Genomic DNA, 13,622 nt, shown 5'->3' on the forward strand with positions numbered 1-13,622 from the left:
CATTGGTAAGGATGGAACTACTAGTGAATTGTGCATGGTCAGGAAGCTTGGTAAGCACAAGGTAAGGACTGGGCGTGAAATGAGACTCACCTCGCAAATAGGAGAGTATGAGATGGACCAAGTTACCTTAGATCTGGGATCCGACATGAATGTTTTTCCAAAACAAAGTTGGGAAAGAATGGGGAGACTTGCACTCCAGTGGTCTTCGACACAATTAAGAATGGCGAATCAACAGAAAATTATCCCAATGGGGAAGCTGCAAGGGGTCATAGTTGACATCGAGGTTGCGAGCGCATTGATGAATTTTGAAGTAATAGAGATTGTTGATGACAACAATCCCTACCCTACGCTCCTTGGAATCGATTGGGCCACTAACAAGAATGGGGTAATCAACTTGAAGAAGCGAAAGATGATATTTGAAAAGAAGTCACTCCGACTGGTGGTGCCGCTCGATCCCGTGGAGGGACCGCGCTATACAAAACCAATCCGAGATTATGAAAGTGATGATGATTTGGACCAAATTTACAAAATAACGGTGCGAGACTAAGATTGGATGAATTCTATGGCGGACGGATGCATTGAATGGCACCATGAAAGCTCCTACATGGCAGATTCAGACAAAGAATTAGAGAACTGGTAGAATTTGATGCATGAAGTATCTACGTTGCATTGTAATATGATGACCAAGTCGTTGTGCTATGTGTCATCCGAAGTCAGGGATCTGCCTCATTATGATGGGCTAACTGATGTTGATTGCTTTTTGGATGCATTTGAAAGAGAAGTGTTGGAGAAACATCGCTTCCAGGCCTTGGACAGGGTACTGTGCACTGCACGTTCAAGATGGTGGGGTATGCACAAGGATAGTTTCGATGATTGGCACGACTATAGGAGGATGATGAGAATACATTTTCGGCAGCCGAAAGTGCGAATGAAAAATAAGTATGATGGAAGGGATGATCCGCGTGATCACGTGGCTAAATGGACTAAGGCTTATGGAGCGAAGCCCCAACCTAAATGGGTGCATCTATTTTGTCATACTCTGGGCGTCATACCAATGAATTGGTACTTGGAAACCAAGCTCCACCATGGCACTGAAGAGTGGGACATCTTGCACTGGGGATTTATAATGACGTCCAGATTTGAGGATGGGTTTGACTGTATTGACGCGACGCTATAGGAGGTTAAAGAAAAAATCTTTAGGATACCACAAGATCCTTTGGACTTGGTCCAACCTGATTGGATTACCCAGTTGAGCCATGCACTAGAATGATATAATGTGACTGCTAAAGAAGAAGAATAGGATCCCCGAAATATTAATATTCCGTAAATTGAAGGTCACCACGAGGTTGAAGGTCCACAGATAGAGGATCCTGACATAACTGTGCCACTAAAAACTAGGTAGGTCAACATTGGCACAGAGGCAAAACCAAAATTTGCAAGGATTGGGGACTATTGGGATGATGCAACCATAGACAAGGTCATTGAGCTCCTCCATGAATATTAGGATTTATTCCCTACGAAGTTTTCTGATTCAAAAGGGATAATGGGAGACCTGAGTGTCATGAAGATCACCCTGAAATTGGATGCAAATCCCATAAAACAAAGACCTTGCTGCCTTAATCTTAAGTGTAAGGAAAGGGTTCACGTTGAGTTAGATAAGATGCTCACGGCAGGGATTATTGAATCAGTGGAAGAATCTGATTGGGTAAGCCTAATAGTGGTTCAGGAAAAGAAACAAAAAGAAGAAATAAGGATATGTGTGGGTCTTCGGAAAATGAATGATGATTTTGTGCATGATCCCTTCCCAACCCCGTTCACTGACGAGTTCTTGGATAATGTAGGTGGCCAAGAAGCATACTCTTTCACTGATGGGTTCTCTAGGTACCATCAGATCAAAATTGCGCCTGAGGATAGAAGCAAGACGACCTTCGTGACAGAATGGGGATGTTTTCAGGACACTATAATTCCCTTTAGGCTGAAGAATGCGCCAGCAATCTTTTTGCACGTAGTCATTGCAGCATTCAAAGACTTCATTCATAAGTTTCTGGAGGTATAATTTGATGATTGGACAGTGTTTGGATTGTTCAAGCGTCATGTGGCAAGTGTGCACTTGATGTTAGATACATGTCGGAGATATCAGAGTGCACTCAATATGAAGAAGTGTTTGTTTTGTGTCCCTTTCGGGATCTTGCTGGGTCATCTGGTATGAAAACAAGGATTTATGGTAGACCCCACGAAGATTGCATTGATAATCAACTTAGAGGCGCCAAGGAATGTGAAACAACTACACGCAACTCTAGGGCATACTAGATAGTATAGGAAGTTCATCAATAGTTATGCCCAGATCACTGTACCCATGGAGAAATTGCTGAAAAAGGATGCTATGTTCTATTGGAGTGATGAACGTCAGAAGAGCTTGGACGTGCTAAAAGAGAAAATGGTTACCACACCAATCCTAGTCTTCCTAGACTGGAAGAAAGAATTTCATGTGCACATGGACACCTCATGTATTGCATTGGGGTCATGCTAACACAGGTGGGTGAGGGAGAATTGGACCATCATATAGCATTCGCGAGCAGAAAGTTTTCCAAGGTTGAGAAGAACTATTCCACTACAGAGCTCGAAGGACTAGCCATGGTATATGCGCTCCAAAAGTTCAGGCATTATCTTCTAGGTGGAGATTTTAAGATGTATACAGATCATTCTGCATTGAAATACCTGGTCAATAAGCCTGTGTTGGGGGGGAAGATCTGCAGATGGTTGTTGTTGTTCCAGGAGTATGACTTTGAAGTTATTGTGAATCCAGGACGACTGAATGTGGGACCTGATCATCTGTTGCACATTGAAACGGGAGAGGAACCTACTAATTTGGAAGAGGGGTTACTTGACACACAACTCTTTGCAGTACATGTTGTGGACAGTCATTTTGAAGATATCATAAATTTCCTGACAACGGGAACTACTCCAGAAGGGTATACAAGCCAACAGAAGAAGGAGTTAGTAGTGCACGCAACAGACTTCTCCGTCATTGCAGGACACTTGTACAAAATGGGGTTAGATGAAATATTGCAACGTTATGTACCTAACTTTGAGTGAAGCAAAATCCTCATGGAGGCTCATGGAGGAGTTGTAGGAGGAAATTATGCAGGAAAAGCGACAACGTAGAAGGTTCTGTGTGCTGGGTTGTGGTGGCCAACTCTGCATAAGGATGCAAAAACATATTGTAGGGCCTGTGACACATGTCAAAGGATTGGCAGGCCATTGTAGAGGGATGAACTACCTTTGATGTTGCAGGTGATGTTACAACCATTCAAGAAATGGGAAATTGACTTTGTGGGCCTAATTTAGCTTCCGAAAAGAAGACAGGTGCGAGGTACATCATCACTGCGATTGAGTACTTGACCAGGTGGGTAGAGGCGCAACTTGTGAAGTACTATACAGGTAAGACAACAATGAAGTTTCTTTTTGAATATGTATTGACAATATTTGGATGTCCAAAGATCTTGATGAGCGATCATGGTACACACTTCCTTAATGAAACAATCAACATGTTGATAGAAGAATTTCAGGTGTATCATCAGAAGAGCATGCCTTATCACTCACAAGTCAGTGGGATGGTGGAAGCATTCAATAAGATATTGGGGAATGCACTGACAAAGGTCTGCAATGCTAAGAGAAGTGACTGGGATGTGCATGTACTAGTGGTGCAATGGGCCTATAGAACAAACTGCAGGAAGTTGATTGGGCAAACACCTTTCAGACTCGTGTATGGAATAGAAGTCATGATTCCAAAGGAATACATTATACCTAGTTTGCGCGTAGCGGCACTCACAGGAATGGTGGACCACAGACCCTTAGAAGAGAGGCTCGCACAACTAGAAGGGCTTGACGAGGACCGATTTCTAGCTAGATTTCATTAACAAGTTCAAAATAAGCGCGAAAAGGCATGGTATGATCGACACATCAAATTGTGTACCTTCAAGGTAAATGATCTGGCATTGTTATATGATAGTAAATTTGATAAATTCTCAGGGAAATTTGGGATGCACTGGCTAGGACCATATGTCATCAAGGAAATTACCGATGGTGGAGTAGTTCAGTTCATCAAATTGAATGGAGAACCCTTCCCAGGGAAGGTGAATGGCAGCCAATTGAAGCCATACATACGTGATCCAACTAGGTGAATATATGATAGAAGCACATTCTCAATGGTCCACGCAGTTGAAAGGAAGCGCAGGACTATAAACTACATTGCTTGGGTCGGAGAGCTGCATGATTGGGGAACTGCGTGGAACAAACATATGTCACAATTCCCATGGAAGAACGTAGGGGGTGCGCTACTAAGGAAGCAACCACACGGAGCAGCCGGAAAGTGACCGTTAAAGTCATTGTTCACGATTTGACGATGAAAAAACGGCCAAATGGAGTAGGGGGGAAGGGCGCATTTAAGTCGAACTTTATGGACCAGATCTCTGCAAATTTGTTGCCAACCTAGAATTAATGGTTCTGTGAATGAATAATTGGTTGAAGAGCTGAAGCAGGCAGCGATGCAGTGCGCCGCCGAGGTAGCAATTGTTTAGGTCAAACTGGGAGGTTTGTGTGACAAGATCTCTGTGCCATCCGAGTGACTCGAGGGTGAGTCACCATGTTTGTGTTAGGGGCATGTTGGGAATGAGTCCCCTGGGGGTCAATTTTGGGTTAAACATCCAGGTTTTGCAGTAGAAGGCCTGAATTTTGTGTAAAGAATGTAAAGTCTTTGCATTTTGTGGTAGCAGAGCGTGAAGATGTCTAAAGATAAAATTGTTTTCCAACCTTAGTTTAGATAAGTTGTGTCAGTTTTTGAGATCTACCCATGGTCTGTGGACCATGGGATTGTATAAAAATGGAGGAAAGTAAGTAAGCTAGAGTTTATGAGTCTTTGGGGGGTTTTGGGAGAGCTAAGAGTGAGAGACTTAGCATAGGAAGAGGCTTTACAGGTGAGTGTGCAAAGGCCTAGGGTTGAAGTCCGCAGATGAGTGTGTAGACCCCTGCAGCTGTGTGCACAAGGTAGTTTGAGTATGTAAGAAGATCTGGAGCATTAATAAAGAGATTGTTCCATAAATATATGTGTTTGGTCCCTTTTACTTCTGTTATGAATAAATGTGATTATGTCATGAGGAATAATGGGTTTATGAATTAATGTTGTGTTGATGCATCAATCTGTATTTTTTACATTGTTATATGAATGTAAGTCATAATATCTATTTACGTGAAGAATATCTTAATTCATGTTAAAGTTATCAGATACTTAAGCTGATTTGGGCAATAACAGACTTGGGAGTGATTACAGAGGTGCATAAGTTGTAGATTCACCTGTTCAGGGTCCGTGGAAGATAGTCGTAGACCTTCACGAAGGTCTAAGGGTGATTAGGAGAAGTATATCGATAAGCCCTAAAAGGCTTATCGATCTACGTGAAGGTAGATTTAGGGAATAAAACAACATCATAACCATCTCTGGGTGCGGAAACTTGGTTCTGACATCCCCCCATACTGCTTCAGGTGAGACTTCGGTTAGTGCTTTGCAGATTGATGTCGAAAGGGCCAGTAGTGTAGGGATTTGTTTGGTAAACTTAACTCTGAACTTGGGTCAGGACCCATCAAATCAACACTTGCTTCATAAATATTCGAAGTAAGTAGTTGACCATCAATTTCCCCTTGTCAAATATAAGGTGAGAAGATGAAGAAATATCCATTGTAAGATGAGTCAATACTTGAGAATGAAATATGAGGTATGACCAATATATCTTCTTGGATATTGAAGATCATTTCCCAGAAGAAATCTATCTAAGGTAAATCTTTGTTCATGTAGAAGTCTTATTTTTAGAACATTTGTTTGAATGATGAGTGTTTGTTGACAATTCCCACAAGGTTGAAGATCAAAACTCTAATATTTCACATGGCTAACCCAATCACAATGTTGGCATTTAACACTCTGATGTGGTTAAGGAAAAGGGACAAGCGAAGTTGAGTTTCCTTGAAGAAACCTAACACTCTGAAACTTGATGGGTTTAGAGTAGTCTGGAAAGTGAAAGAAAACCTCCTTGTCATATCCAACACCAATTTTGTTCTTGTTGCTAATAAGCTCTTCCTAAGGTCTAATGATGAAGTGGAACCTGAAACTTTTCATCTTCATGTATATCTGCTCCTGAAATGGGAAATTGATGGGAAATAACTTCAACCTCACTAATGGGTTGGGATGGCTTTGGAGGGTTTCGATGCTGGAACCCTAGGCCCTAGGCCTAGGTGAGGCAGGCCTATGCAGAGGACACGCAGGTACTGGGCCTGCAAAGCTGGCAGCAGCTCAGTGCTGAGGCAAGCAGCGTGGGTCAAAGGCGGTACGGGCGACGGTCTAAGAATTTTTGCACAAACCGACGGGCGGACTCCTGTTTCTGGTAAAGGTTGGGGCAAAGGCGGTATATGTGGTTTTAACGCCCGTGAGCTCCTTTTGGTTTTTACTGCTCCGATCAAGCTGCGTTTTCCTTCACTGTTTGCCTGAAGGCGGTTTCAGCGTCTGTCGCGGGTAACGGTTGCAAGGTTCTATTTTGGTTTTAATTTTTTACAATGGTAATTTCAAGTGAGTCGGTGGAGCTGGACCCATCTCCCGAAGATCTGCTCACTGTCTGGGGTAAGGAGGTAAATGCACAGACATTGAGAGAGCTTCTTGGTAAGTCTGAAGGTCACGGAACTGCTACGGCAGTGGGGGCGGGCTCAAGAACCTCAAGCTACGCAAAAGTCTTGCTGGATGAGAGCTGGGACCTCTCGGGGAATCTGGGTTTTCCCGGGAAAGAACTTGTGAAAGAAACTCTGGTATCTGCACCGAACTCACGAGGAGGCAGAGGTGTTACTGATCCGAATGGTAAGCTGCTATCGCCCTCAAAAATTCCATACCCATCAGGAGGGTTAGAGGACATCATAAACTCTGTGCAGAATGTGGGGGTTTGGAGGCCCGTCGGGGGCTTAAAAGCTCCACGGAGCGAGACCGGTGGGAATATCAAATCGGCGGCGGTTAACAGGGGTCTTTTCCCAAAGGGTTTCCCTCAGAGGATTACGGGAGAGGAGGGGTTTGAACCGGGCGCTTTTGATAAGCAGGGTTTTGGTGCGGGAAAAGAAGAGGCAAATGCCCCTTTGCTGGCAGAACAGAATGGTAGCCCGATTGAAGGCCTGGTCGAACCCTCGTCAGGAGCAGCAGGGGCAGAAGATGAGGCGCGGGGGAGAACAGATGCACAAGTCCCGGATCTGGGGGACCAGCCTGATGAGACGGATCTGAGAAGGGCAGGGACCAAGAGGAAGAAATCAAAACCCTTGAAGACGAAGTGTTTTGCGAAATTGATCTTGGGCATGGATGTGCAGGTGGAGGATGTTATTGATGTGGCAGAGGTGACGTTGGTAGGCAGGATAAGAGGGAGGCCTGTCTCAGGTAAAGCCCTAAGAATGTGGGCGGAGAGGCTGTGGGCTGGAACACCAGCGGCCTCATTCAAATCAAATGCTCTTGTAAAAGGCTGGTTTATGATCAGTTTTGACTGCAAGGAAGCTTTGGAGTGGGTTGAAGGGCAGAACTGGGCCTTTGGAAGCCGGCCGGTATTCTTCAAAAGGTGGACGCCTCTTTTCGATGCTGATACAGAGAAGGTGGATGAATTCCCTGTGTGGGTCAGGGCACCGAGTTTACCACCTTACCTATGGGCGGATTCTGTGTTTAAGTCGATAGGGAACCTGCTGGGAACATATTTGGATGCAGACAGATCATACCTGCACACCTTTGAGAAAAGGGTGGCAAGGATCCTGGTGAGACTTAACCCTAAAGAGGGCCTAGCAAAATCAATCACGCTGTGTTACAAGGAGTATGAAATAGAACAGAAGCTGGATTATGAACTCCTCCCTTTTCGTTGTCATCGCTGTCACGAATACGGGCATCTGGCGAGGGATTGCCCGTTGGGAAGGCGAAAGAGGAGGACTCAAAAGGATGATGAGGAATGGGTTGAATTCATGAAGCAAGCTGAAAACAAGGTGGAGGAGAAGATTGTCGTGGAAGAGGAAGCGGAAGAGATGGTGAACCGAGTCGAGGAGGATCAACCAAAGGACGACGACATCCAGATGCGCCCTTCAGATGACCAGCCGCTGATGGATTCCTCCGCTCCTGTGCAGGATGCCGTCGTTGGAGACGAACATCCGGGTATGCAGTCTTCCTCGTATCTCTCTGCTATTAAAATTGATTCTATGGTTGGGGGCCTGTCTAAGTTAAACAATTGTAATGAAGTAGTGCATAATATTGATAACCTATCTGACGCCCTTCCCTCCCTAAATCTGAACTGTGAGGATTTCCCCCCTCTGAGTAATGGAAATGGGACTTCTGTTGCACGGCACTATAATCTGAGATCCCTAAGTAAGAAACCCGTTTGTTCAACCGAGCTTTCGGAGCCTGTAGGAGGTTTAGGGACTGAGACACCTAAAAGTTTTACAAAGAAGGGAAGAGGGCGGAAGTCCATGCTTTCAAAAACCCAAGCAAAAGCAATTTTTGATGTGGCTGATGGTAAACAGATGACAATTCCTGGGGCGCTTAGAGCAGCAAAACCCCCTGAAACGGTGTTAAAATGATCTGTCTCTCTTGGAATTGTAGAGGTTTAGCTAGTAAGCCTAAAAAACTAGCTCTAAAAGATCTTATTTCTCGATGCAACCCAGACATAGTTTTCCTTCAAGAGACTTTAGGCAAAAGCTTGGAAGTGGAATCGGCTCTTAGTTCTCTACTCCCGGGCTGGAGTTTTCTAGCTGTGGATGCATCAGGACACTCGGGAGGTCTGGCTATTGGAATCAAAATTGGAAGGCTGAAGACTTTGAGTACGTGGGGATTAACAAATGTTATGGGAATGGAGGTGATGTCCTCTGATTTTGATTTTCCTTTGACCATTGTTAATATATACGGCCCTTGCCAGGGAAGGGTTCTTTTTTGGAACGACCTCCTCTCAAAAAACCTGTTGAAAGTCGAGAATCTTATCATCGGGGGGGACCTTAATTTTTCATTGGGAATATCTGAAGCTTGGGGGCCTCTAGCGAGGGAGGATCCCCTCTCTGATTTCTTTGCTAATGCTCTTCAGGTTCATCAGCTGATTGATGTTAATCTAATAAAAACTAAACCAACATGGAGGAATAGAAGGACAGGGGAGGAGAGGATTGCGAAAAGGCTGGATAGATTTCTGCTCAGTGAAAGGTTGGCCTCCAGGATTCCATGTTTTCGTCAATGGGTCGGGGAAGGGGGGAATTCGGACCACTTCCCCATTATACTGGAACTGTCAAAATCTCCCCCGAAACCGGCCGCGCCTTTCAAATTCAATCCCTCGTGGCTTCAAGAGGAGTCCTTCAAAAAACTCTTTAACGAAACATGGAGACATCCGGGTTTGGACTATATGGGGAATAGAGCGGCGTTCTTCATGGAAAACCTTAAAAGACTCAAAAAAGCAGCCATTGAATGGGCTTCTGATAGAAGGAAAAAACAAGTGGAAGAATTAGAAACCATTGACGAGGCCCTGGGGGCTCTTGAAGACCCAGAATCTGATGCTTATGTCTCCATGGAATCAAAAGAACAAATTTTGGTCTTAGAGAAGAAAAGAGCGAAGATTTTGCTAGATAGAGAAGAGGAGTGGAGAATGAAAAGTAGAGCTATCTGGCTGAAAGCAGGGGATGAGAATACAAAATTTTTTCATAATTATGCAAAAGGGAGGAGGAATGCGAATACTATCTGGAAATTGAGGGATTCGGAAGGTAGGGTGGCCTCCTCCTTTGAAGACTTGTCCGATATGGGAAAGAAACATTTTCAGGCCCTCTTCGCTGATCCCGGGGGGATTTCTCTGCCGGAAATAATTCGAACTGCTCAGGCTTTTCCTCGCTTTGTGGAGGAGGAGGAGGCGGAAGATCTCTTCAGAGAAGTGACAAAGGAGGAAGTGGAAGGTGTTATAAAGTCAATGGCAAAAGATAAAAGCCCTGGGCCCGATGGTTGGACCATAGAACTTTTCACACACTTCTTTGATTCCATAGGACCAGAACTGACTGAGGTTGTAGAGGAGTCTAGAACAAAAGGTGAAATCTATGGCCCGTTCAATGCAACCTTCATTGCTCTGATTCCAAAAAAAGAAGATCCCGAATCCTTTGAAGACTTCAGGCCTATTTCGTTGTGCAATACCATCTACAAGATCATAGCAAAGGTCATTGCAGTCCGTTTGAAACCAAGCTTATCAAGCTGTATTTCAAAGGAACAATTTGGGTTTCTGGACGGGAGGCAAATTCATGAAGCTATCGGAGTAGCTCAAGAAACTATTCACAGCCTTAGGCAGGCAAACAAGAAGGGGGCAGTGCTCAAAATTGATCTATCCAAAGCTTATGATAGGGTCAGCTGGACTTATCTAAAGATGCTCCTGACACACCTTGGTTTCCAGGTGGGCTTTATAAAATGGATCATGGGGTGCATAACCAATGTAAATTTTGCTGTTCTGATAAATGGAGCGGCCTCACATTTCTTCAAAAGCCAAAGAGGTCTGCGCCAGGGGTGTCCACTCTCCCCTTTGCTATTTCTTCTAGCAGCAGAAGGCTTAAGCAGGCTCATCCTAAAGGCAAAACGTTCAGGTTTGGTCAAAGGTTTGGAAGTGGCTGTTAACTTATTTATTACTCATCTGCTTTTTGTTGATGACATTCTGTTGTTTACCAATGGGAATGTAGATGAAATTGTTGAAATTAAACTCATTTTAGATCAATTCCTGAAAGCAACAGGACTCCAAATAAATGATAGGAAATCTCAACTAATTTTTGAAGGTTTCAGTAGACAAGAGGAGGCTTCAATTACTGCACAGCTGCCTTTTGGAACCTGTAGCATGGAACAGCCTTTCAAATACCTTGGGTTTTGGCTCAAGCCATCCTCATACAGAAAGCAGGATTGGAATTGGCTGGTAGCGAAGATTGAGCAGAAAATATCTCACTGGAGCTACAAGTGGCTGTCTAGGGTAGGGAGACTTACTTTGATAAACTCAGTTCTTCAGGCTATCCCGGTCTACTGGGCAGCCTTGACCTGGATACCAAAAGGGATCTTGCACAAAATAAGACAGATATGTAGCAGATTTTTGTGGTCAGGATCAAAGGAGGACTCAGTTCTTCCATGGGTGGCGTGGGATAAAATAGCAAGGCCAAAAGATTAGGGGGGATGGGGCTTAAAAATTCTCACTGATTTTAGTCAAGCTTTAGCGGCCAAGTCAGGTTGGCGAATTATTTCTATGGAGAATCTCTGGACAAGGGTGGTTAGGAGGAAGTACATCGATCCCACTCCACTAGAAGAATGGATAAGATCCCCACTCAAAAAAGGAAGGAATTGTTCGGTGATCTGGAAAGCCACCACAGAGGCCTTCAAGATAATTGAACAAGGACTGGCATGGCGGGTTGGAAACGGTGAAAGCATGAGGATTGGCAGGGACCCGTGGGTGGGGTGCAGTGATGACTTTGCTCTCTCTCCCGGTTTGCTCCTTCATTTGGATGAAATAGGAATCAGAAGTTTAAGGCAGATTGCATGTATGGAGCGAACTACTATTTGGGGGCAAGCTTGGAAGTCAGAAGAGGAGCTGGGAATAAATATCTTGTGGAGAGAAGATTGGAAAAGATTTATTCAAGAATTGAGAAGATCAAATGTTAGATTGCTGGACAGGCCGGATACTTTGGTGTGGGCACATGCGGAAACAGGGAACTACTCTCCAAAGGCAGGATACAATTACTTGATGAAAAACAAAGGTTGGACTCCTCCGGTCTGGTGGTCGAAACCTCTGTTCAAATTAAAGTGTCCGAAAAAAGCTAGAATTTTCTTCTGGTGTGCTTTAAATCAAAAGATTCCTACCTGGGATGTTCTTCAATCCCGTTTTAAGCAGGGACCTGGTAGATGTCCGCTGTGTTGTGCGGCCTCTGAATCCATATCCCACCTTTTTCTCTCATGCCCATTCACAAGACAAGTATGGCTGGAAGTGGAAAGGTTGATAGCGATTAAATTAAAATGGGAAGGAGATAACCTATCCACTGCATGGGAATATTGGTGGAAGAAATTCCAAGAGAAGAACCTGAGGAATTTGCCGCCTATCGTTTGCTGGGGGATCTGGCTAGCCAGAAATAGAAGTATTTTCAGAGAATCAAAGAATTCTGAGGCTGCTATCGCCATCCAGAGCAAAGCCATTCTGGATAGTATCCCATTAAAGGAAGATCAATCTAGTAAAAACCGGAGGAAGGAATTCCGAATCAGAGATGGGGTACCATGGGCTTTTTTCGACGGTGCAGCGCAAGACAATATCACGGGGGCAGGGATTAGTATTCACATAAATGCATCGCACTCTCTAAAGGCCTCAGTAGGAATCGGAGTGGGCACAAACAATTTTGCGGAACTCTCTGCTCTAAAGCTTCTTCTTTGTTGGTTAATACACAAAAATATCCTCACAGTTCAGATTTTTGGAGACTCTATGAATGCGGTTAACTGGGTTACTGGGAAATTTAGATGCCAGCACTACATTTTGTTACCTTTAATAGAAGAGATTCAATCTTTAATTCAACAGTTTAATGTATTTTATATTGATCATATATACAGGGAATTCAATGAAGAAGCAGATGGGCTTTCTAAAACAGGTTTGCAACAAGTTGTGGGTACTTGGAGGATAACTGAACAGCAGATGGACCAGATCCGTGTGTCGGATCTTCCCCCATATGGATAGACTCTGTTTCTTTTTGGTTTCACGTTATATGCACTGTTTTATCTGGCTATACGAAAACAGGTGGCATATGTAGTACTGGTTTTTTCTTCTGATACACTAAACACTCTGGATGCTCCGTTTTGAAGAGCAGTATTTGTTTTTACATCACTGTTTGCGTGGGCTGTTTTCCTTATGTAAGGAGGCCCATGTGACTGTTTTAGTTTTTGTTATGTTGATTATCTCAGGATAAGGCTGCCCTGGCAGCGAACAGTTTGTTTCTTTGATCAGCACTTGGATGGGGTGTTCGTTGATCCTCCTCAGAGGAGTTTCTTGCCTTCCCCAGGCGGTTCTGTGGCAGAATGTTAACTCATGTGCTTTGTAACTTTTTTTATTGCTTATAAAAAGAGTTTGCTTTTTTCCTTGGAAAAAAAAAACTTCAACCTCACTAGTTTGATCAATTTCTGGTTGCTAATGGGAGTATGTCTCAAGCTCAAAAAGATATTTGTTTGAACAAAAACTAGTTCAAAATGATGACTCTTCTGTTGTAGCTCATCTTATTATAGTCGTGACTCAAGTTGGAGAAACTCAATCTTCTCCTATGCATGTTGTAGACACATTGTAATATCAATAATAGTGGCTTTTCTAATTTTCACTATGTCATCAACAATAGATAGTATCATAGTATTAAGTAACTCTAATACTCCATTAAGTTTGGCCATTTTCTCAAGGCACAAAAAACACTTGCAATCAAATTTGAAAGGGTGTTGACTTCAACTAAGAATTCTCCCACTTACAATGTAACTAAGACAAGTGAACTTACAAATAGATAGATAGTTTTTTCAAGAAGCACTATCTCCAAGAATATGAGTGTTCTTCACTAGC

General features: G+C 43.6%; 1 protein-coding gene across 1 annotated transcript; it reads left to right on the forward strand.

The window, feature by feature from the left end:
- Positions 1 to 8,627: 8,627 nt before the first annotated feature.
- LOC149239714 (uncharacterized) lies at positions 8,628 to 12,761 on the forward strand. The gene is made up of 3 exons (XM_089369945.1): positions 8,628 to 10,269; positions 10,464 to 10,650; positions 11,252 to 12,761. Exons 1-3 carry the CDS (start codon positions 8,628 to 8,630, stop codon positions 12,759 to 12,761), a joined length of 3,339 nt encoding a protein of 1,112 aa, XP_089226071.1.
- The last annotated feature ends 861 nt before the right edge of the window (positions 12,762 to 13,622 follow it).

Source organism: Pinus tabuliformis, chromosome 8, assembly GCF_031772625.1.
Source record: "Pinus tabuliformis cultivar Carrire ecotype Pingquan chromosome 8, CPIR1, whole genome shotgun sequence".
Lineage (NCBI taxonomy): Eukaryota > Viridiplantae > Streptophyta > Pinopsida > Pinales > Pinaceae > Pinus > Pinus tabuliformis.